Source organism: Lissotriton helveticus, chromosome 4_1, assembly GCF_964261635.1.
Source record: "Lissotriton helveticus chromosome 4_1, aLisHel1.1, whole genome shotgun sequence".
Taxonomy (NCBI): Eukaryota; Metazoa; Chordata; class Amphibia; order Caudata; family Salamandridae; genus Lissotriton; species Lissotriton helveticus.
This window is the reverse complement of record NC_136063.1, coordinates 1103474319-1103497406: the sequence shown is the minus strand read 5'-3', so window position 1 is coordinate 1103497406 and position 23088 is coordinate 1103474319. Positions and strand designations below refer to the sequence as shown.

The window sequence follows — 23088 nt, the reverse complement described above, 5'->3', positions numbered from 1 at the left end:
GTGTCTTAGGCAGGATTTGACGATGTCTCCGTGGTGCCTTGACTTGTTCTCCACTTACACTCCAGTTGCTTGCAGTGGCATTTCCTCAGTTCCTATGTATACCAGCTAGCCTGTGGTTGGGTTCTTGTTGTTGGGTTGTGCTTAAGATGAGCCAGGGTGTTGGGGTATGTAATGATCCAGCTGTTGAGGTTCTTGGTGACTTTCAGCAAGTTGCTGGTGTGGTCCGATCAGTGCACAGAAAGGGCAGAAGCCTAGTCCTTTTGTCTGAAGCTTTTCCAGCTGATGTGGGCATGTCTGGTGGTGGTACATGATGGGTATGCTGAAACTGGCGATCATCTGGTCTGTCCAGGTATTATAAGTTGCTGGCTTTTTTACTGTAATGTTGCTGATTGAGGAGGAGATCAGGTCCAATATTTTTCCAGCGCAGTGGGTAGATTCAATAAGTGGGTGAGGCTGAAGGTTCTGAGGTTTTCTAAGAGGACCATAGAGTTTGGGATGTGTGATCTTCTAGGTGAAATGTCTAGAAGGAGGATGAAGGTGAAGGTGTTGATGAAGAGGGGTTTGATGAAGTGTATGTCGCTGATGAAATTGGTGAGTGATGGTGTATACAAGGGTTTCACCCAGGGAAAAGATGGCAGTGATACGCATCTTGAACATGAAGTGTATCCATGTAGGTGGTGCAGCTGATGGGGGAGGTCTTTGAATATGATGGCTACTCCACCCCCTACTCGTGCTGACAGTCTTGCCTGGCAATCTTCTACCCGTGGATATGCCTGTATCGATGTCCGGTGCAGAAGTTGGGATTAGACCTATTTCTATGAGGAAGAACAGGACTAGAGTGTGGTCATGCAGCAGGTCACATACCTCTGTTGCATGTTTGGTGATTGAGTGGGTGTTGAGGAGCATTTATGTGGGTGTGGCATGTTGTGTGGGTGGTGGTTGGTGTCTGTGAGCGTGAGTGGGTGACTTGTGAGTGTGAGCAAGTTGGTGCTGGATGGTGTTGGTGTGGGAATTGTGGGTGTACATTATGGGAGAGTGCATGAGAACTTGCAGGAACTGCATGTGAATGCTTCCTCCATGTTGTGTGGTGCAAGGGACAGAAGGGTAGTGAATGGCGGCTGTGATTAAGCGTGTGGAAGAGCATGGAAGCGTAATGGTGGTTAGGGAAGGACCAGGGTTCCTGGTGCGAGGTGCTTTCCAGGTGCAGGCGGGCACAGTTAGGCTTGCCTTTTGAGTGCCTCTGGCATGTCATTGGCACACAACTCTGCGGTCACCATTAAGTAGGTCCTGGTAGAGGAGCACGGTGGGCGGTGTGCAGATGGATAATGGGATATGAAATCTTATTGATTGGCTTCTTCTTCTTTAAAGACAGTTTTGGCAGACAACCTGTCATGTCACTTCCTGTGCAGATAGATGATGGGATAAAAATTCAGGTGCACTTGATTCAGTGGTAGAGGAGAAAGCACCTTAACACTAGATGAATCAAGCCAACTAACTCTAACTGCATAGTTACTCCATCTAATTTTCTCAACACTGTTTGTCTGACCAAACCTTCGTTTTTTGTTTTTTTGTTCTTTCGTCTGGTGAAAGCATGGAACCGAAATGGATACCCAGATAGGCCATGTACCTAGAAATCTACTTGCCAGGAAGAAGGGGGCATTTATGGATAGAGCAATAAGAAGCATCTGCCAACAGCAATGGGGAACTGGTGGGGGTGACGGGAGATTAATCCACAACACAACTAATGCAATAAATAATGCAATTTTTTAAGAGCTTAAAACACATTAAGGGCATGTTTGCTCAACTAAAAATGCATCAATATAAAAACATACAAACAAATACGATCACTATGATGATCATAATGTTGTGATATCATTTCAATCGGACAAACACTTGTACGCTATGCTATGTACTGCAGATTTGAAGTACATTCAAATAAGTATAAAGTTACAAAAATGGGAAGAGCCAAGTCCAGACTAAAAAGGAAGACCCTAAACTACTGAAATTATTATTTACCATAAAGAAATTAAAAAGCCCCCTATAATTTTCCTCCCAGATAGTGATGTCGAAAAATAAATCCTGGAGATGAACAGATCACATCTATTCTTCTTATTCAACAACAGCTAGGACTTGAGTCATGGTGCCACAATGTTCAGTAGGCACAAAGATGTTTTGCTAATAGAGATTTCATAAAGGGTCCAGATCTCTGATCATGTTTTGGCTGGGCTATAATGAAAGTAACAATCCTGTACTTGCTTAATGCTTGTAGTATCAGAAAGATTTGAATGTTTGCAAGGAGTCGTGGAGAATTCATATACAGCCTTGAGGAAATCTCTCATTGTGTTTACAGGGAACATAACATATACAGAAGTAGAGTGTGATCAACATAATTATTAAATCTCACTTCAAAGGAAAAAAATCATTTGATCAAATGAAGTAAAGAAAATCAAAAACTTCAAAAAAGGGTTTTGCGCTTAAAGTAGAAACAAGAGAAGAACAGCACTGGTCTAGTCACTGGAACAGTCTAACCCATAAGATAATTTGTGGAACCTGTAATTTAAGATGGCATACACCAGCGCAAAGTATTGTAAATCTAAAAGTAGCAAATTATTTGCTATTGTAGCAAATATTCCCCAATGTTTTCAAATGAGGAATTTATCATCCTTGACGAACTGAGGATCATTGATGTTTCTCCTTTCTTCAATGATTTGGTCCTGCAATGTGTCCTCACTTAGATCAATTGCGCTCTTTCATCCTGTACCAGTTGGGTAGAATTGACTCAGTACTAGCCAAATATTGAGCTCAATTGTATGCCTGTAGACTACGCCCCGCCAGATTTTTTCTTGTGATGGTCATGGCAAGATTACAGGTGAGCCATTCTTTCTATAATACTCTTGTTTATTCTTATAAATAACTAGGCACATAGGCAGGTAATATCTTGATAACTTGCAGGCCTATGCCCCAACGGCTACATTTACAGCATCATAGAACAAGCATTGGCATAGCCAATAGGTCTCGCTTTTGGGACCTTATAAGTATTTAGTTATGTAGCACAATATCCTTGGTGCAACAACATTAACTGTTGCGTGGTTAAACACTTATAAGGCCCCAAAGGCGAGACCTATTGGCTATGCCAATGATTGTTTTTTTAATTAAAAGGACAAGCAATCTCTCTGAGAGAGAGAGAGAGAGAGAGAGAGAGAGAGAGAGAGAGAGAGAGAGAGGGGTGTGGAGAGAGAGAGAGATAGAGAGAGGTGAGTAGAGAGAGAGAGATAGAGAGAGGTGAGTAGAGAGAGAGAGAGAGAGGTGTGTAGAGAGAGAGAGAGAGAGAGAGAGGTGTGTGTAGAGAGAGAGAGAGGTGTGTAGAGAGAGAGAGAGAGAGAGAGAGAGAGAGGTGTAGAGAGGTGGGTGGAGAAAGGTGTGTAGAGAGAGGGGTGTAGAGAGGTAGGTAGAGAGAGGTAGAGAGGTAGAGAGGTAGAGAGAGAGAGGTCGTGTTATGTGTTCAACGATCACCAAATTGTGGGATCAAGCAAGCATAAGAATTCTTATTTAAAAACATGGAAATGGACCAGGAGCTAATTACTAAATCTGACCGCTGCAAAGAGAGAAGAAGATATACAATTTTGTATGAGGTTGCTGGCCTTACTGAAAACTGCTTACTGTGCTTAAAAAAAACTATGGTCTTGTACCTTTATCCTTAAATAGCATAAAGTGAAATATCAAAAGAATAGCTTAGGACCAATCATGAATTATCCAGAGGTGCAACGGAATGCAACAATAGGTGAAGAAGACAGATGCAAACTCTTGATCTGCAAAGTGGTGAAGAAAAGGGGGAGACATCCGGAGACATGTAACATCACATATTCAAGAAAAGGAGTACAAATATGCCAAATCACCAAGGACAGCCTCAGCAAAAGCATACTTAGTAATACATAACTGGTAGTGCGAATGCAAACTACCTAACGATTTTAGTATGTTGAGTATTGAAGACCAGAGACTCACTGAGTAGTTTATAAACTAATAAGTACCCCAGAGCACTACTGGAGTGCCTCGTCATAAATAATAATTAAGACGTGGCTGCAGTGTCATGATTGCGTGGTGTCCAGTTAAGCAAATGGCATGATAAGTACGATACTAATAATCTGTAGTTTAGGAAAAGGATAAAAAAAAGTTGTAATGCCTCTCTGCTCCCGTGACCTGACCTGAGAGTAAATGGGGCACTTTTATAATTTATGCACATGAGGACTATATATAGCCTTATATAGAAGAAGCCCACAGGTAAAATTGCGTGTTAACACGATGCGGCGAATAGATACAAGACTACATGGCCCGATAGCCAAATACAACAGTAGCCCAAAAGCAAAAATTGCATGTTAATATGCGGCGAACGGGTACACGGTTAAAGGCCCGGTATACTCTGGGATCCGCAATATATATTATGCCTTAATATGTCTTAAACAATGCAGATGACTATAGTGCATCAAGTGTTTTGGTACAAGTGTTAAAACCAGCCCCGGGCCATGGAAAGGGTCGTCTGGAGCCGGCGCTTGGGAGAGCGATGTGCTTTATGAGCCATGACGGCCAGAAGGAGGAAAGACAGATGGCGGATCAGCAAGGACAGCCTCAGCAAAAGCATACTTGGTAATACATAACTGGTAGCACAAATGCAAACTACCTAACGATTTTAGTATGTTGAGTATTGAAGACCAGAAACTCACCAAGTAGTTTATGAACAAATAAATACCCCAGAGCACTACTGGAGTGCCTTGTCATAAATGATAATTAAGACGTGGCTGCAACGTCATGGATGCGTGGCGTCCAGGTAGGCAAATGGCACAGTTAGCGGGCTCAAAGAGAAGCAGCGTTGGTTTGGCAACTTACTTGGTTACTTGGGGGCTCTGCCTTTAATAATTAGCCTGCTGTTCTTTACTTCGCACATCCGTGTTAAACTGCTGATGATTCGTGTGGTGTGTAAATGCGTGTGTAAATGCTAAAGCTAATAATAACAGGGATACAAGAGGCAAATGAAACTGACGAAGAGGGAGGGGGAGAAGGGAGGGGGGAATGAGAGCAGAGGAGCCTGATTACAGCAATAAAAACACAGATGGCAGCTGTGCACACGCTCGTGAACGCAGGCTGTAGGCCAGCAAAAGCCTCTGGTGGCACTTTTAAAAGCCACTTACTAAATGTCTCAAAGCGACAGCCATGCACTGTCTCAGGCGAGACCTAAAAAAGTAATGTATTGAGCTGTATTGGCCCATAGAAAGTAAGAAGTGTGCTGCCTAGCTGGTTGCTTAGGTATACACTTTCTATAAACGATAACAGACTACCTACCTAAAGCAAGCCAGTCTCAAGTTTGAGACGAGGAATGGCTTCTTTTATGCACGTTTCTTCCTTGAGTCTTCATAACAACTAAGACTAAAAAGGGTCCCTCTCACTTTCTAACCTCAAACATATTTTTCACATATTTCTACTATTGATAGGTGTTGCACTGGGAGTTGTTTTCCCATGCCTTGTCTTGTCTACGTGTGTTCCATTTCTTCGGTATAGTCATGAAAGGATGATATCGCTTGAGTTCTGAGGATAACACAGTGGACCGAACTGGCAGTTAGGCCAGAATACATAGGGGGTTACACTAGGTAACACTGTCACTCCTGGTAGGGTCTTCTGTAACGCACTAAATAAAATATAGGGTCTGATTTAGATTTTGGCGAATGGGTTACTTCGTCACAACGGAAATGGATATCCCGTCTGCCAAAATATAAATTGCATTATATCCTATGGGATTTATATTTCGGCGGACGGGACATTCACCGCTGTGACGGAGTAACCCGTCTGCCAAGATCTAAATCAGGCCCATAATTTATACAACCTGTGGCTCAGTTGTGCAGGTATCTGGCGCCAAAAATCTCAGAACAATACCAGTAATGGTTCAGTGAAAGTCATATCATGTTCAATTAAAGAATTGAATAATATATTGTAGGAAAGATGTCCCACAAATACAGAGCAAAAATATTGGCCTAGGTCTCACATATAATACTTGAGCCCTTCTACATTTGTGTAATACTGACAATGCACAGATTCCTTGGAGATTGGCTTCTTGAATGTGTCCCTGTATTCTGGATCGTATACATAAATCAAACCCAGGGAAAAGTGACATGTAAATGTAGGTTTATAGCATGTGCACATCACTAAGACAGCTAAAAGGTCATGGAAAATGTAGCTGTTGCTGTACACTACAATTGTTGTAGGTTGACCAAAAGAAATAGCACAGCACTAATATACAGAGAGGGCAAGCATGAGGTAGCAGGGCCTTGGTGCACTTGAAGACTGTTTGTGTACCTTTGGCATATGTGTCCCTTAAGAGTCCAAATCATAAACAAGGAGATTCTAGTTCTAATTATGTGCTAAAGAGTGTTATAATATCTGGATGGATGCTTATAGCTGCATTGTCACAATTCCAAATTTACTGCTATCTTAGAGATCTGAATGTTTATCTGTGTAGACTTTTACAACTTTCACAGTATCGACAGGTAATGCTAGGTGTTCCTAAAGTTTCACAGTCATCCCATTACTAAGTGTCTCTTGGTGTGGAAAAAACTGTAGAATAGCCCTTGAAACTCATCATCCAACTTGTCCCCCTTTCTAAAGCTTATAATTTACCTTCACTGAAGTGAGAGAGAGCTAGAAAGAAAGGAAATTAGCATTCTAGGATAAAAGAAAATGGTTTAGAGGTGGATATTTATGGCTGTTTCAATTAGGAAAAGATTATTAAAATAAAAAAAGAAATTAACCTTTACAGAATAGCATGGATGTTTAAATGCATGCAGGAGAGCAACATAATGATGCAAAAAAGCAGCACTACTTTTTTTCAGTAGAAATCTCAAAAACAGTTCTCTTTCTAAAGTCAGAGTTTCTCATAAAATGAAAAGAATTTACTTTGTTAAAAAGCTCTTACAGCTTGCATCCACACGGAAATCAGTTGTTCCAACTCCATCTTGGCTTGCTGGGACAGCTCCAAGATACGTTCGCGGTACTCATGGCTGGTGTAGGCAGAGTCGGTGAAGTCCTCCGTATGCTCCAAGATCAGCTCCAGTAATGTTGTCAGATTTTCCTTCGACAGGAAATAAAAGTTTTCTCGGAGTCCTTCTACCTTATTCTAAAAGAGAAAGGGGATTACATGGCAGGTGTATCACTCAAGAAGACCCATACAGGGTAGAGAAAATTCTTGCAAAGTCAGACAAGCTCGCTTAAGACCTGCAGTCTGCAGTGCCTTCAAGTCTTCCACAAGGACATGACCACCCTTTTCTATCCAATGCCTAAGGACCCATTTTGGTTTTATAGGTCTTTTGACCCAGAATCCACATCTACAACTGCACACTCATTTCATTTCATAAATCTTTATTCGGTTATAATACAACCATAAAAAGAGCATTATAGCATGACACATGCATCAATAAAAATAAAATCATATACACATGATGTGGCTCAAAACAAAAACCAGAAAAATTGTGAGAAACAGTATTAATATCACAGAAAACTAAGAATACCCCATTAGCAGCAACAAAATTAATCAGTCAGCTCTGGAATGCATCGATCTCAGCGCAGCTCATAAGAAACAGGAGGCAGAAAATAAAATATGTTGCAAAAAACATGAACACCGGGCGAGTTGCAATAACAGGATGATATACAGTTGTCTAGGCATGCTAAAATATTTACAGAACAATATAAAATGTAAGGTGTCCTGTGGAGATATATAGTCGCAGCCGAAGGACACCATAGTGCCAGGTTGGCACCATCCACTGGATGAGGCCAGAAGATGGTGCAACAGAATAAGCCTGAATCGTGCCAAAACAAATCTATTCCTCACATTTAATACATAAATTTAACATGGCTCCATACTATGGACTGTTTTAAGAGCAAATGCCCCCGAACCATGGGTTTCATCAGCTCGGCTTGTTCTCTTTGTAATGATATGCGTTCTAAAACAGATCCCTCACCTTTTTCAATTTCAATGAGAGCAGGGAATGGGGGAAATAAAATACGACCTCCCTGTCCAAGCCGACAAGAACTGCCTTCACATAGGCAATCCAAGGGATTTCTTTGTGCATGGTCAAGGGACAGGCAATCAGAGAGGATCTGCCTGTTCAGCTTGAGTCCCTCCCCAGTCCAGATCTTGATCCAGCATGTTAAAAGTTCTAAGAGCAACTATGCCACCTTTGTATTTAATTCCAAGCTCCTCATGGACAAAGAAGGCCGGGGTACTTTTAGGGACCTGCACAAACAGATTTACAGCAATCTGAATTTTATCAAACTTTGTGTACCCCTGTACCTCGCTGCCATATCAGACCTTCGAGACATATTTAGACGGATAGATCTTAAATAGAGTACATGGTGACCAGGAGCCCAGCCTCTGGGCAAAGCTATTCACTTCCCCATAGCCTTAACAAGTTCACACATCCTCCCCTCAGCCAAGGACTTCCAATTTGTGTTCACATCAATCAGCACCCCAAGCTAAGGTAAAGCCGGGACTTTGGCCAAAGTGTGGTTAGCTACCGTGAAGGTCAAGTCAAGTCAAGTTAAAATTTGTATAGCGCACTACTCACCCGGAGGGTCTCAAGGCGCTTGATGGGGGGGGGTTGTTACTTATCAAATAGCCAAGCTTTGAGTTGTTTTCTGAAGGAGAGGTGGTTCTGAGTAAGGCGGAGGTGGGTGGGGAGAAAGTTCCAGGTTTTGGCCGCCAGGTAGGAGAAAGATCTTCCTCCCATGGTGGTTTTATGGATACGTGGAATCGTGGCGAGGGCTTGATTGGACGATCGTAGTTGACGGGTGGGGGTGTAAAAGGTCAGGCGCGTGTTGAGGTATTTGGGTCCTAGGTCGTAGAGGGCTTTGTGTGCGTGGGTGAGAAGACGGAACGTTATTCTCTTGTTGACGGGGAGCCAATGAAGGTCTCTCAGGTGACCGGAAATGTGGTCGTGGCGGGGTATGTCTAGGATGAGTCTGGCGGAGGCGTTCTGAATGCGTTGGAGTTTTTTCTGTAATTTGGCTGTGGTTCCAGCGTAGAGGGTGTTTCCGTAGTCCAGTCGGCTTATGACAAGTGCTTGGGTGACTGTCTTTCTTGTTTCGGTGGGGATCCATCTGAAGATCTTTTTGAGCATGCGTAGGATGGATGTTAAAGCATGATGATGAGATGGCAATGACTTGTCTGGTCATCGAGAGGGAGGAGTCTAGAATGAATCCCTCCCAGGTTGCGAGCATGGTCCGTTGGTTTGGGCGCGCTGCCTAGGGCTGGTGGCCACCATGAGTCGTCCCAAGCGGAGGGTGATGATCCTAGGATGAGGACTTCCGTCTTGTCTGAATTTAGTTTTAAGGGGCTGTTCTTCATCCATTCGGCTACGTCTTTCATCCCTTCGTGTAGGTTGGTTTTGGCGGTGTTTGGGTCTTTGGTGAGGGAGAGGATCAGCTGTGTGTCGTCAGCGTAGGAGATGATGTTGAGGTTGTGTTGGCGTGCGATGGATGCGAGGGGGCTCATGTAGACGTTGAAGAGAGTGGGGCTGAGCGAGGAGCCTTGGGGAATGCCGCAGATTACTTCGGTGGCCTCTGATCTGAAAGGGGGGAGGCGGACTCTCTGGGTTCTTCCGGTGAGGAACGATATGATCCAATCCAATGCTTTTCCTTGTATTCCGATGTTGTTGAGGCGTTGTACAAGGGTGCTATGACAGACCGTGTCAAACGCTGCGGAGAGGTCCAGGAGGATGAGGGCAGCTGTTTCTCCGTTGTCGAGTAGTGATCGGATGTCGTCTGTGGCTGCGATGAGGGCGGTCTCGGTGCTGTGTTTGGCTTGGAAACCGGACTGTGAGGGGTCGAGGGAGCCGTTAGACTCGAGGAAGGCTGCGAGCTGATTGTTGACGGCCTTCTCTATGACTTTGGCAGGGAAAGGGAGGAGCGAGATGGGGCGGTAGTTCTTAAGTTCAGTGGGGTCTGCTGTAGGTTTCTTCAGGAGAGCACTGAGTTCGGCATGTTTCCAGCTTTCCGGGAAGTTAGCGGTGTTGAGGGAGCAGTTGATGATATTCCGGAGGTGGAGTGCGATGATGGAGTCGGCCTTGTTGAAGATGTGGTGGGGGCATGGGTCGGTTGGTGATCCGGAGTGGATGGAGTTCATCAAGCGGATGGTGTCTTCGGTGCTGATCGGGTTCCAGGCGTCAAGGGTGGTGGTGGGGGGCTTCAGTTCGGTGGTAAGGGGGGTGGACTGGTCGCAGAAGCTGTTATGTATGTTAGTGATTTTACTGTGGAAGAACGAGGCTAGAGAGTCGCAGAGGCCTTGAGAGGGAGTGATGTTGTTGGTGTCGGCGCTGGGATTGGTAAGCTCTTTGATGATGCTGAAGAGTTCCTTGCTGTTGTGGGCGTTGTTGTCGAGTCGCTCCTTGAATGCTGATTTCTTGGTGGATCGGATCAGCTGGGGGTGTTTGCGGGTGGCCTCCTTGAGGGCGGTCATGTTGTCTGTGGTAGGGTTTCTTCGCCAGGCTTTCTCGAGGGTGCGGCATTTCTTTTTGGAGTTCTTGAGGTCGTCATTGAACCAAGAGGCTTTTTTGCTGCCTGGCTTGTTGTGTTGCTTTTTCAGGGGAGCTAATTCGTCGGCGCAGTGGGTGATCCATTGTGCGAGATTGATGGCTGCTTGAGTTGGGTCCGATGATTTGGCGAGAGGGCTTTGGCATAGCGATGTGGTGAGCTGGTCGGTGGTAAGTTTGTTCCAGTTTCTGCAGGGGACTTGTTGTGGGTGGTGGTGGGTCGTGGTCTTTCTGAAGTTGAAATGTACGCAGCTGTGGTCCGTCCAGTGGAGTCCAGTGGCGTGATTGAAGGAGATGTGCTTGCTGGAGGAGAAGATCGGGTCGAGCGTGTGTCCGGCGTAGTGGGTGGGGGTATTCACCAGTTGTTTGAGTCCGAGATTGGAGAGGTTGTCCAGAAGGGTGTTGGTATTGCTGTCGTTGTTCTTTTCCAGGTGGGAGTTGAGGTCCCCTAGGAGAATGTAGTCCTCGGAGGGGAGGGCGTGTGGGCTGATGAAGTCAGTGATGTCTTCGCAGAATTGTGTGCGGGGTCCTGGTGGTCTGTAGATGAGGGTGCCTCTAAGTGTGGTTTTGGGGTCGGTAAGTATCTGGAAGTGGAGGTGTTCGGCGGCTGTGAGGGTGTCGTCGGAGCTGGTCGTGATGCGGATGGTTTTCTTGTGGACAATGGCGATGCCTTCTCTTGTCTGGTTGATGCGGTCCTTTCGGATGATCTTGTAACCGTCCGGGATGGCTATGGCGATGTCGGGCGCTGATGAGGCGTTCATCCAAGTTTCTGTAAGAAAGGCGATGTCTGGCGTGGTGTTGTCTAGTAGGTTCCATAGTTCAATGGCGTGTCTGTGGATCGAACGGGTGTTGAGCAGGATGCACTTCAGGTGGTTGTTGTCGGAGCTCTGTTTGTCGTTTGTGGATTGAGTGTGGGTCTTGAAGCAGTCGAACTTGCAGGATTGGCAGGTGAAGGGTCCATGCGTGCGTCCTGGGGCGGCTTGGTGACAGTCGGGGAGACGGCCGGTGTTGAGTGCAGAGAGGGTTGCGACGTCGTACATTAGGCGGGTGGAGTGGATTTTGCGGGGGGCAGGGGGTCTGGCCCTGGGCGCGGTCCAGGCGCGGACTGGCTTACCTTTGGCGCACCTTCGGCGCGCATAGGGCGCGTCCGCTGCGCGTGTGTTGGTCTGACATAAGATGATAGTGGAGGGGGCGGAGCGAGGGAGGAGCAGCTGGGAGGTGGGAGCGGGGTGGCGAGTGGGTAGGGTCAGTAGGAGCTGGAGGGAGCGGGGGTGGGGCCGCGGGGAGCAGCGGCATGGACGGGCTAAGGGCACAACAACAATGCTGGGCAAGATCACTGGCACAAAGGAGGTCGTGGGCACAAAAAACAATCACTGGCACAATCAATGGCACAGAATGCGGTCGCAGGCACAAATAGCTGGCACAATTGTAATCAATGCAGGCAACGATACCAGGCACAATGCAGGTCGCTGGCACAGATAGCAGGGCAGAATGCAGGTCGCTGGCACAGATAGCAGGTCGTGGCACCGATAGCAGGGCAGAGTGCAGGTCGCTGGCACAGATGGCTGGGACGAGCTTCGAGTGGAGCGACCAGTTCTGATCGGAGTCAGGATGGTCACAGCTCCTTGTCTCGCGTTATTAGCCTAAAGTTTGTTTGTGGGAGGGAGGAGCAGCTGGGAGGCGGGAGCGGGGTGGCGAGTGGGTAGGGTCAGTAGGAGCTGGAGGGAGCGGGGGTGGGGCCGCGGGGGAGCATCGGCGTGGACGGGCTAAGGGCACAACAACAATGCTGGGCGAGATCATTGGCACAAAGGAGGTCGTGGCCACAAAAACAAACACTGGCACAATCAATGGCACAGAATGCGGTCGCAGGCACAAATAGCTGGCACAATTGTAATCAATGCAGGCAACGATACCAGGCACAATGCAGGTCGCTGGCACAGATAGCAGGGCAGAATGCAGGTCGCTGGCACAGATAGCAGGTCGCTGGCACTGATAGCAGGGCAGAGTGCAGGTCGCTGACACAGATGGCTGGGACGAGCTGCGAGTGGAGCGACCAGTTCTGACCAGAGTCAGGATGGTCACAGCTCCTTGTCTCGCGTTATTAGCCTAAAGTTTGTTTGTGGGAGGGAGGAGCAGCTGGGAGGCGGGAGCGGGGTGGCGAGTGGGTAGGGTCAGTAGGAGCTGGAGGGAGTGGGGGTGGGGCCGCGGGGGAGCAGCGGCGTGGACGGGCAAAGGGCACAACAACAATGCTGGGCGAGATCACTGGCACAAAGGAGGTCGTGGGCACAAAAAACAATCACTGGCACAATCAATGGCACAGAATGCAGTCGCAGGCACAAATAGCTGGCACAATTGTAATCAATGCAGGCAACGATACCAGGCACAATGCAGGTCGCTGGCACAGATAGCAGGGCAGAATGCAGGTCGCTGGCACAGATAGCAGGTCGCTGGCACCGATAGCAGGGCAGAGTGCAGGTCGCTGGCACAGATGGCTGGGACGAGCTGCGAGTGGAGCGACCAGTTCTGACCGGAGTTAGGAAGGCCTTAGACTTGGTGGACTGCAGACCAACTAACATGACATATGATTTTGTAAAGTTTACTGCAAGGTCCAAACTGTCTGTAAAGACAACAAACTTGTCCATAGTGACTGCAGACCCACAGCCGTCCACGCCATGAGAACCACGTTATCAGCGTATAATAAAAACTGAAGAAATCTCTTTCCCACCCTTGGACAATCTGCTTGAACAGGGAGAAGAACTTGTTCCAGACTGCTGATATAGAGGGTAAATAGGAAAGGGGTGAGAAAACATCCCTGACAGACTCTCCTGCTAATTGTAAAATACAGGGTACCATCTGTGACTTGGGAGCTCCGCACAAATGCCAAGGTGTTAGCATGCAGGTCTGATAAGAGGGACACAATATTCGGGTCCACCCCAATCACAAGAAGCGGGCCACACAACTTCCTGTGTATACTTAATAATTAGATATAAATTCAAACACTTGTCAGATATTGATCTGCATGGCCTAAAGCCATAGTGAACCTGTGAGGTTATGTTGTTCGCTCCAGTTCACACCATCAGCCTGTTTAGAAGTACCCTCCCCATAACCTTCACTGCTGCGTTGATCCATGATATTGGGTGATAGCACTGGGAATTGTCCTTATCCCTCTTCTTGAAGACTGGAACAATTACTGCAGTGCACCACAAGGGCTGTGCACCCTCCCTCACTGCAGCATTTAAAATCAACGCCAAGGCTGTGCCCCAACCTCAATATTGTCCTAAACGAAGTCAGGGGTAAGGCAGGGGTATCCCATCAGGTCCTGGAGCTTTATTGCAAGATAAAGCCTGAATACCCTGGGCTACTTCATCTAATGTAAAAACAACATTGGCATTACCCCTGGCTACTTCAACACGTTCCACTTTCCCTCCGCTAATCCCCAAATTGTAAATCCCTTCAAAGTGTTCAATCCCTTGTTGCTCTGATATATGGTGACATATGGCCGGTGCAGATACATCAGTAAAACACGGCCTATTTATCACTCTAAAACAGAGGACTATCTCTAGTCTAACAAGCCTGGGTTAGCTCCTCCCATGCATTTTTGCATAATACAAGTTTACGATTAGCTGAAACCTTTCCGCATCCCTTCCGACAAGAGGCAACATTATCCCGATCTCTGGGAGCCTCCTTTAAGGTAGGCTCTTAGAGTATGCCCGATCCGACGATTTAGAGTCGTGAGAACTAATATGTGAGTTTCCTACCTTGGGCAGAGAGAGAGAGACCACTTTGCACCTCAGCCAGGGGCTAATACCAGTTACTCTGCCGATGGTTAGAGATAGAGGGTTGTGATCACTAAAAGGGCTGTGAACTATATTAAAATTTGAAATGAGCAAAAAAAAAATGAGCTGAAACAAAGATAAAATCTATAACACACACAACCCCTCCCTCTAAACGTTGGGAGAATGTGTGGCTTAGGAGAGTTTACTAGCTTCCCCATAGCAAAGCCGAGGTTGTAGGTGCATAAGATTGTATTGAGTCCGATCCCTCCTTTGTGTGAACAATGTGAAGCCTTTCAACCACCATACACTTCTCATAACATTAGCCTTAGTACATAGAATAATATATTGAAAGAGAAGATAAAATTGATCAATTGTACAGTTGACACACCAAGTATGTTACGTCCACTTAGTTCAACAAAAAAGCAGCGAGGCCTCCAACTCCAGAACTACTCTCCGTTACCCTTCCCTTTTCTGGGAGATAGTCCAACACCTACAGAGGACGGGGGTCTCCTGCCGTAAGGTGTTTCCAGCTCGCTATAAGGGAAAAAATCGGTGTCCTGACTGTGGCTGGCTGCCTCAGAAAAGGTGTTCTCACATGCCTGTCACGGAGTCACATAGCGTTAAGCATCTGTGTATGCTCTTAAATACTAGGTCCCTTAGCCGGCATGCCTTGGAGATTTATGATCTCCTGGCAACAGAAAAGGCATTGTGCTTGATGCTGACTGAGACGTGGTTAGGAGAGCTCTCCAACCCCGATATTGCGGCAGCCATCCCCTCTGACTACAATATCTTTAGGCAAGATAGGCTGAAAGGGCGAGGGGGGGGGTGTAGCACTTTTGGTTAACAAACGTGCCACCTGTACCATTATCCCTACGGAGGGCATCAAGGGGTGTGAATCCCTCGCTTTCTCCATAGTATTATCTCCGCATCAATCCTTTAAGGGGTTTCTTGTCTATAGGCCCCCTGGGCCGACGGGCACCTTTTTTGAAGAGCTTCAGATGATAATTTCATTACTGGTGCTTCGATCTGAGCATTGTATTTTGGCTGGAGATTTTAATATACATATGGATGATGAAATAGGCGCAGATACGGTTAAAATGATGGATGTGACGGCCCCCCTTGGCCTCTCTCCATATTTTTGTGGCCCAACGCATAAAAAGGGCCATATCCTGGATCTGGATCTGGTCTTCTCGACGATCTCTATTGAGATGTCAGTACCGCTACAGGTTTTATGGTCGGACCACAGGCTAGTCAAGTATTATGTGTTGGAATCAAGTAAGCCTTCTAGTGCATCTGCTCGGCAGCCCTGTAAAGGGTCGAGGACTTTCTATCGGGTAACGCCGGAACTGCTGGCGCAGGCATGTCGGGCTCACCCTTGCCCTCTGACAGGGGACCTGCATAGGGACCTGGAGCAGTTGCAAGGGTGGCTCACGGAGAGGCTCGACGATCTGGCCCCGGTGAAGCCCCACCGCGACGCTGTAAAACGGGTGTCTGCACCCTGGTTTACGGAAGCGCTGCTGGTATCACGAAGGCAGTGCAAGGTCGCCGAAAGAGCGTGGCGTCTGCAATATGATCCCGCTGCAAAACTTGCCTACAGAGCCTCGGTTAAAATATATCATCGCGATATTCTCACTGAGAAAAGAAGTTATTTTTCCAGGAGAATTGAAACGGCTTCCAATTCTTGCAAGGAGGTATTTGCCATCGTAAGGGAATATATGGTTCCCCGAGCCTCTGAGACCCAGACTCCCCCTACGGAGGCGTGGATAAGCGCCTTGGCAAATTTTTTCACCTCCAAGATTAAGCTGATCCAGGACTCTTTCCCTCCGAAGGGACCGGAAGTATCTGGTTACCCGGAGGATGCCTCTGCCATTCTTGCCAGCGTTGGCCCGGTTCTGGCTGATTTCCCACCTCTTTCCGCAGCGTCATCGCGGGAATTGATGGCCGGCCTAAAGTCAGGATCACCTCTTGACGTATGTCCGGCCAAATTTTTGGCTAAAGTGGCTGAAGTCGGGGGAGGAGCCTAGCTCGCGACCGAGATGGCCGCGCTTTAGCTCGGCTCCGTTCGCCCGCCTGTATTTTCACATTTATCCTGCTGTTATCCTGCCCCGGGAAGCCCTCTTTGCTGTGTGGTAGTGCTACGACGCCCTGCAGGCACTTACCTCTTGTTTCGGTTATCCTGGCTGCTGTGGATCCGGTGCAGTGCCCCCGATTGTATTGGGGCGTCGGAGGCGGACTGGCCTGGATCTTCTTGCCGGCTCCCGGGCCGGACGGAGCCTGCGGTGCTGCCCTTCGGGACGCGGTGGAGGTGGTCGGAAGGCCGTTGTTCGTGTGGGCCGGAGGTCCTTCCTGGCTGATTCCCGTGGGGAGGAGGCCTTTGGTGGAGGAGCTGCCTTCCTTTGCCGGAGCTCCTCGTGTATCCGGCTTGCTCCCCCTTTGTTCTCCGGCCCGGCCATTTTGATCTTGCCGTCCGGACTCGGAGAACGGGACCGGCGGCGTTGGGTGGCCGGTGAGGTCCCTTTCTTCTGGTGGCCCCCCTTCCTGCCCGGGGTGCTCTGCCGCTGGTCGGCGCGACTACACTTGCCTTGCCGTCGCCCCGGCGGAGGTTGGCGGCCGCGCGGCCTTGTTGGGCTCTCAAATGGCGACTGACCCCAATTGTCTTGGCCGGGCCTGGACGAGCGCTGGAGGCCCGCCGCATGGCCCGGGTGACGAATACTGTAAAGGTTTTCCTACACTTAAAGAGGTCCTGGATGCCCTGCTCTCCTGGCGACTCTTGGTGGCCGCGCCTGTCATTACTTCGGAGATGGTTCCTCGCTACGGGCCTCTCGGGCCCCCACGGCCGGATGTGGCTTTGCCGTTGCGGGGTGCGGCTGGAATTATCCTGGCAGAATTGGCCCCGGCTACGACCGCGTCCGTGGGTGTGCGGAACTTGATGGTGCCTCCTCCTCCGGCTCTACCTCCTTTGCCTCTGGCCCGGGAGCTGGATTTTGCTCGGCCTGACCTTCATGACTCTCCCGGTTCCTTTTTGCCGCCGCTGCCCGGCGATCTCTCCTGTGCTGGCCCAGATGGATCGGTTTCTTTGGACATATCCTTGGACCTGTGCCTGCATCGTTTGCTACACTTCGTGACTTTCCTGGATCTTCCGTGTTGTCCTTCTCGTGTATTTTCTGGACTGCCGTTGGATTTTCCTGCTGTCTGCCTTCTGTTCTTCGTGGCCTGGACCTCGCTGGATCGGACTGTTCCCACTTTGGACAAACAGGGACAGGGCTGATGTGCACTGGCATCTGCGTGCGGTAGTCTTGTACTGGTTTGGATGGTCAACGTGTCCTGGTATGGTTATGTGTGACTGTTTGGTGCTCTTGGACTGTAACCTGACAATCTTTGGCTTCCCGGGGTCTTGGACCTTCGACTCAGGCGGGTGGCCGGGTGCGTTTCCTCCTGTTTTTGGGGGGCTTTTTCCCCCCTTATTTCTTCCTTTTTTTGTTCTATGGCTCTTGTTTATTCACCTTTTCGGGACTCTTCTCCTCATGTGTCCCCCTGGGGAGTTTCTGTGGCGTTCGTACTCCGGTGTGTGTCTGATTGTGGCACGCTGGTTATTTTGGTATCGACTTTTTGATATATCACTTGCCGGGTCATGTTGTTCTGTCTTGTCTCCTGGGGGTGCGTGATTTGGTGGGAGTCCCTTCTTTTGTCCCCTTTTTCCCTCTTCCCCTTCCTCCTTTATGGGGGTCTCTTTATTTCCGTTGGGGTGCGTATCGTATTGTATTTTGCAATGGGGGCCTTTTTGGTTCTGTCTCCTCATTTTGGGTGGGGGCGGTGAAGGGTGAGCGCGGTTTGACTGATGCCATTGTAGCTTCTCTGTACTCCGATTATGTGTATATTCTTTGGTAGCTATGTTTGTATGGCTTATTGTTTCATCCTGTGTTCATAAAATGGCGGCTTGCCGCGGCCCCTCCCTTGTTGTTTCTTCTACGGCCCGTTATTCTTCTGTTCCCCCGTCCCGTATTAGAAAATTAACCTTTTGTTATCCTGTTTGTGCTGATTGCTCGATGGCCTTTGTGGTTTCTCCTGTGCTCCTGGTGCCATATCCTGTGAAGAACCTATTCTCCTTTGCTACGTTTTTTACCGTGTGGTGGCCAGCCCGTGGGGTTGTAGGCCCGTATTTGTGAGCTTTCTTTGTACAATAAAGGTTTTAAAAAAAAAAAAAAAAAAAAAAATAAAGTGGCTGAAGTCATCAATCCCATCGTGAATCCTGTTTTGAATCGCTCTCTTGAAGAAGGGGTGGTTCCTGAGGTCTGGAAGCAGGCGATGATTATCCCTTTACTTAAAAAGCCCGGACTGGATCCGGAAGTGTTGGCCAATTACAGGCCCATTTAGCTTTTGCCCGCCTTTGCCAAGATCCTTGAGAAGCACGTGCACAGGGTGCTCTCTGATTATCTGGAATCTCATGACCTGTTGCACCCCTTCCAATCCGGCTTCCGCGCCAATCTTAGTACCGAGACAGCTCTTCTGGAAGTCTCGGAGGCTGTTAAGGAGGTGCTGGATTCAGGTGGTAAAGCGATGCTTGTGATGTTAGATCTATCGGCGGCTTTCGACACCGTCCCCCACGAGGGTCTCCTCGCCAGACTTTCGGAGATCGGTCTGAGGGGGACGGTGCTCGGCTGGTTTCAATCTTTCCTGGCCGGCCGGCGACAAACGGTCTGGGCCTCCACTAGCTCCGCCGTGATGCCGTCATTAGGGGTTGGAGTCCCTCAGGGCTCAGTGTTGACCCCGACTCTCTTTAACATCTTTATGACCCTCCTGGCGGCTCTGGCGGAGTCTTTCGGGGCACAGATCGTTTCCTACGCCGATGACACCCAGCTCCTTTTCACCTGCCAGAAGGGAGCGGATTTCGATGGAGAGAGTATCCAGGGTTGCCTTGGGGCTGTTTTTAATTGGTTCCATCTTAACAGCCTCAAGCGCAACTCGGATAAATCGGAGGTACTCTTTTTTGGTTGTAAAACAGATCCAGACTGGCAAAAATGGTGGCCTGCGAATATGTTCCCTCCTGCAGCCTCCTCCCGGATAGCCAAGAACCTGGGAATTAAGATAGATGACGGTCTAACTCTGCGTCCCCAGATTCTAGGGCTTGTTGGCACTTGTTTCGGGCTTCTTCGGATGCTCCGGAAGTTCCTGCCTATACTATCGGAGGAGCACAGGAAAATAACGGTTCAGGCCATAATTGGATCGAGAATGGATTACTCTAACATTCTCTATCTTGGCCTGCCAGAGTATCTGCTTCAAAGGTTGCAGGTCGTCCAGAAGTCGGCTGCACGGGCCATTTATGGATTATCTGGCCGTGCTAGGGTCTCGGGCCTACTGCAGTCACTCCACTGGCTCCCGATCCGGAAGCGGATAATGTTTAAGGCGCTGACCTTGGCTCACAAGGCTTTATATGCTTCTCGAGCTAAATACCTTCAGAGAAGGCTATCCTTCTATCATCCGGCAAGGACTCTGAGGTCCGGATCTCTGTGTCTTGCTGTGGTTCCTCGGATAAAAAGGGCACGCATTGGAGGTCGGTCTTTCAGTCTGCTGGCTCCGCAGTTGTGGAACACCTTGCCAATGGCACTGCGTAGTACCTCCAATTTGTTGGCGTTTAGGAAGGGCCTTAAAACTTGGCTCTTTACCCTGTAGGTAGCAGTTTCTCTTTTTAGTTAGGTTTTCTGTTTATCTTTTCTGTTCTGTTTCTGCCTGTTATGTTGTGATTTCAGTTACAATAAAGCGCCGGGACACTCTATGAGTAGCCGTGCGCTATACAAGATTCAAATAACATAACATAACATAACAAAGATATTTACAGGTGTCATCATCCCCACTCCCGGTAGAAGCAATTCATTCTTTCTCATTACGATGGATGGAGTTGGATGGGTCTATCATTGCCCCCACAAAGGTGCACCCCAGTTTGTTTATCGGTTTGGTAGCTTTTACAAACATCATATTTTGTTTCCATTGTAGGATGCATCTGCACTATCCAATCATGCACCCCGAGGTAAATGTGGAAGGCTTATACAACTGAAAAAGATAAGAGCAGAATTTAGCACAACAGGGAAGACCCCTGAAGTGGTTATGGTCTCTTCCAGAAACTTTGTGCAGTGCTTAGTTAATGTTCTTGAATTACCTTACATTCTAACAAAGTTAAGGGACAGAAGTTGTTTGAAGACAGCCACTAACTCTATCTTTGTAACTGTTCATCTTCAGTGTCACAAACACTTACAGACAGTGGTAGACAATATCATCAAAAGCTCAAAGGTCACAAGCTGCAGCAGAGGGATACACAAGAGATATCTAGCCCCTTCCTGTTCAAGTCTTTAGGGCATGAATCCCTTAGCGGTCCATGTGATATTGGATGAAGCGTGTACATGTCCCTAACACTCTAGCAGTCATAATACTCTATATTTGTGGGAAGCTTCTGGCTTTTTATAAGTGTAAATGCAAGCTGATGATGTAAAGGCATGAAATAAACTGACCACTCTCGAGGAGATGAGGAGACACAGTCTCCAATACATTTTGCTGACCTTAAAGCTTAAAAGACTGATAATCAGGATCCATTAGAGAACACTGGAGGCTGCTACATCAGAGGTCAGAAAGATTTCCCATTGTCTTCCACTTGATGAACTAAAGTTGCTCTATTCTTATTTTTCACAACCATAGCAAAGGGCAAGCTCAGAACATTGTGTTCCTCAGGTCTTACAGGCCTGATTGATGGAAAGTGGCACTCTAGGTGTCTTGTTGTGGCTAGTTAAAGGTGAAACCAGGAAATACAACTACTGCTCCGTTAGTTACCCTCCCAGTGGTGGGAAATCTTTTTTATAACACAGTCAACATTCTTATTATTTACCTCTAATACTGAGCAACCACTGGAAATAATGTTATCCCAGTTTGTTATGTGTATGCACACTGTCTAGTTTTCCTATCAATGTCCATACATCCACTACTCACTCCAGGTTGACATTCGTTCTGCACACCACTGACATTTCCCTAATGGCTGTTTTTTAAAGTGCTACAGAAGAGTACAAAGACGAACTCATTTGAGCTCCTCCTTTGGGCTACTTGCATGATCCGAAAAGGATATACCAGACACACCTATCCAAACTGACACACATATGGCCATATTCCAGAATCCAACTCCTTTGGCAGAAATGGAAATACCCCTCCACACTAGTATACATTACAGTTTCATATCAGATTTGGTGCTTTAACCCTAAGGTTGAACATTCATACAACCCCCTTAGTCACATGTAAAGAAATCTAACAAAGGAAAGCACTTAGAGACAATTAGAGTCCCGAATTCATGTATTCACACATTTGAATAAGTGAAATTTGTAAGTACTGCACTATTATGGACTTGGACATTATGGATGTGGATGTTGGACAACTACATTCTGGGTCCTCTTGTGAATCTGATCATTGTAATAAGTTAATTATAACATGGGTGGGAATGTAATGCTGAGTATAATGAAACTTGAGGGGGTTGGGGGATCTTGATATTTTATTCTAAATATTGTTATACATGTTTATTTGCAGCCCTAATGAAGTCCAGTGTGGGGACAAAACACGCTGGCTGGGTTGACAATATCTTTTCCAATGAAGGCTGAAGAATACATGTGTGCCTTTCAAGACTCTGCCTGCGGGGAGATTACCGACGCTGGATTAACTGCTGCTTTCCCCTGACTGACTGCTGTTTCCCCTGCTTTCCTTGACCTCGCCGCACCCGCTTCGCGGGTGCCGCATCGCGCATTAAGGGAGCTGTGAGCTGCGAGGAACTTGCCGGGGGCGTGCAACAGGGCTGCGAGCGTTGCAGGGACTCCATCTCCCAGGAGTCCCTGCCTGACCAACAGCTACCACCTGGTCCGCTCTCCTTGTTGCCCCGCCCACAGCCCACTGGAGTGTATTTAAACAGCCTGCTGCACCTACATCGTGGGTGTGCCTTTCAAGACTCTGCCTGCGGGGAGATTACCGACGCTGGATTAACTGCTGCTTTCCCCTGACTGACTGCTGTTTCCCCTGCTTTCCTTGACCTCGCCGCACCCGCTACGCGGGTGCCGCATCGCGCATTAAGGGAGCTGTGAGCTGCGAGGAACTTGCCGGGGGCGTGCAACAGGGCTGCGAGCGTTGCAGGGACTCCATCTCCCAGGAGTCCCTGCCTGACCAACAGCTACCACCTGGTCCGCTCTCCTTGTTGCCCCGCCCACAGCCTGTCACCACCCCCATATTTTGGCTGTTGTGCCCCGCTGCGCGGGAGCGGCGCCGGGCGAAGACCGGGCCAAGAGCGGGCCCGTTTGTGCCCGTTCGTGACCAGCAGTGACCGGACCGGGCTACCCCCCTAACTTGTTTAGCATTCACCTGTTAACGGGACTATGGCTGGTAGAGAAACACGGAGCAAATCCTTGATAACCGGAAGTCTTTCAACTGCTGGCGGTATGGATAAATTCCTTATCAGGGCGAACACCATCATTGACAAAGAAATTATCATTTTGGAGAAACGCCTATCCAATGAACTTATGACTCTCAAACGTTCATCTTTAGGGCCTTTTGCCAATGCCAAAACACCGGTAAGAAATATTGAAAACTCTACCTCTATGGCTGAAGCTCAGCCTCCGATCCCTGAGGCAGAACCTCCGTTTAGACTTGATTCTGATACTCTGGCTAATACAATTGTTACTGTAGCAGAAATCAACCTTGCTCCTGCTAGTAATAATGTTTCAATT

General features: G+C 47.9%; 1 protein-coding gene across 2 annotated transcripts in view; it reads right to left on the bottom strand.

The window, feature by feature from the left end:
• Positions 1-23088, bottom strand: part of CTNNAL1 (catenin alpha like 1) — an 883049-nt gene that overhangs the window by 433428 nt on the left and 426533 nt on the right. For both annotated transcript variants that reach the window (XM_078687708.1, XM_078687709.1), the window contains exon 7: positions 6959-7159. In XM_078687708.1, coding sequence (XP_078543834.1) covers positions 6959-7159 — 201 coding nt within the window. The remainder of the gene's footprint in view (positions 1-6958; positions 7160-23088) is intronic.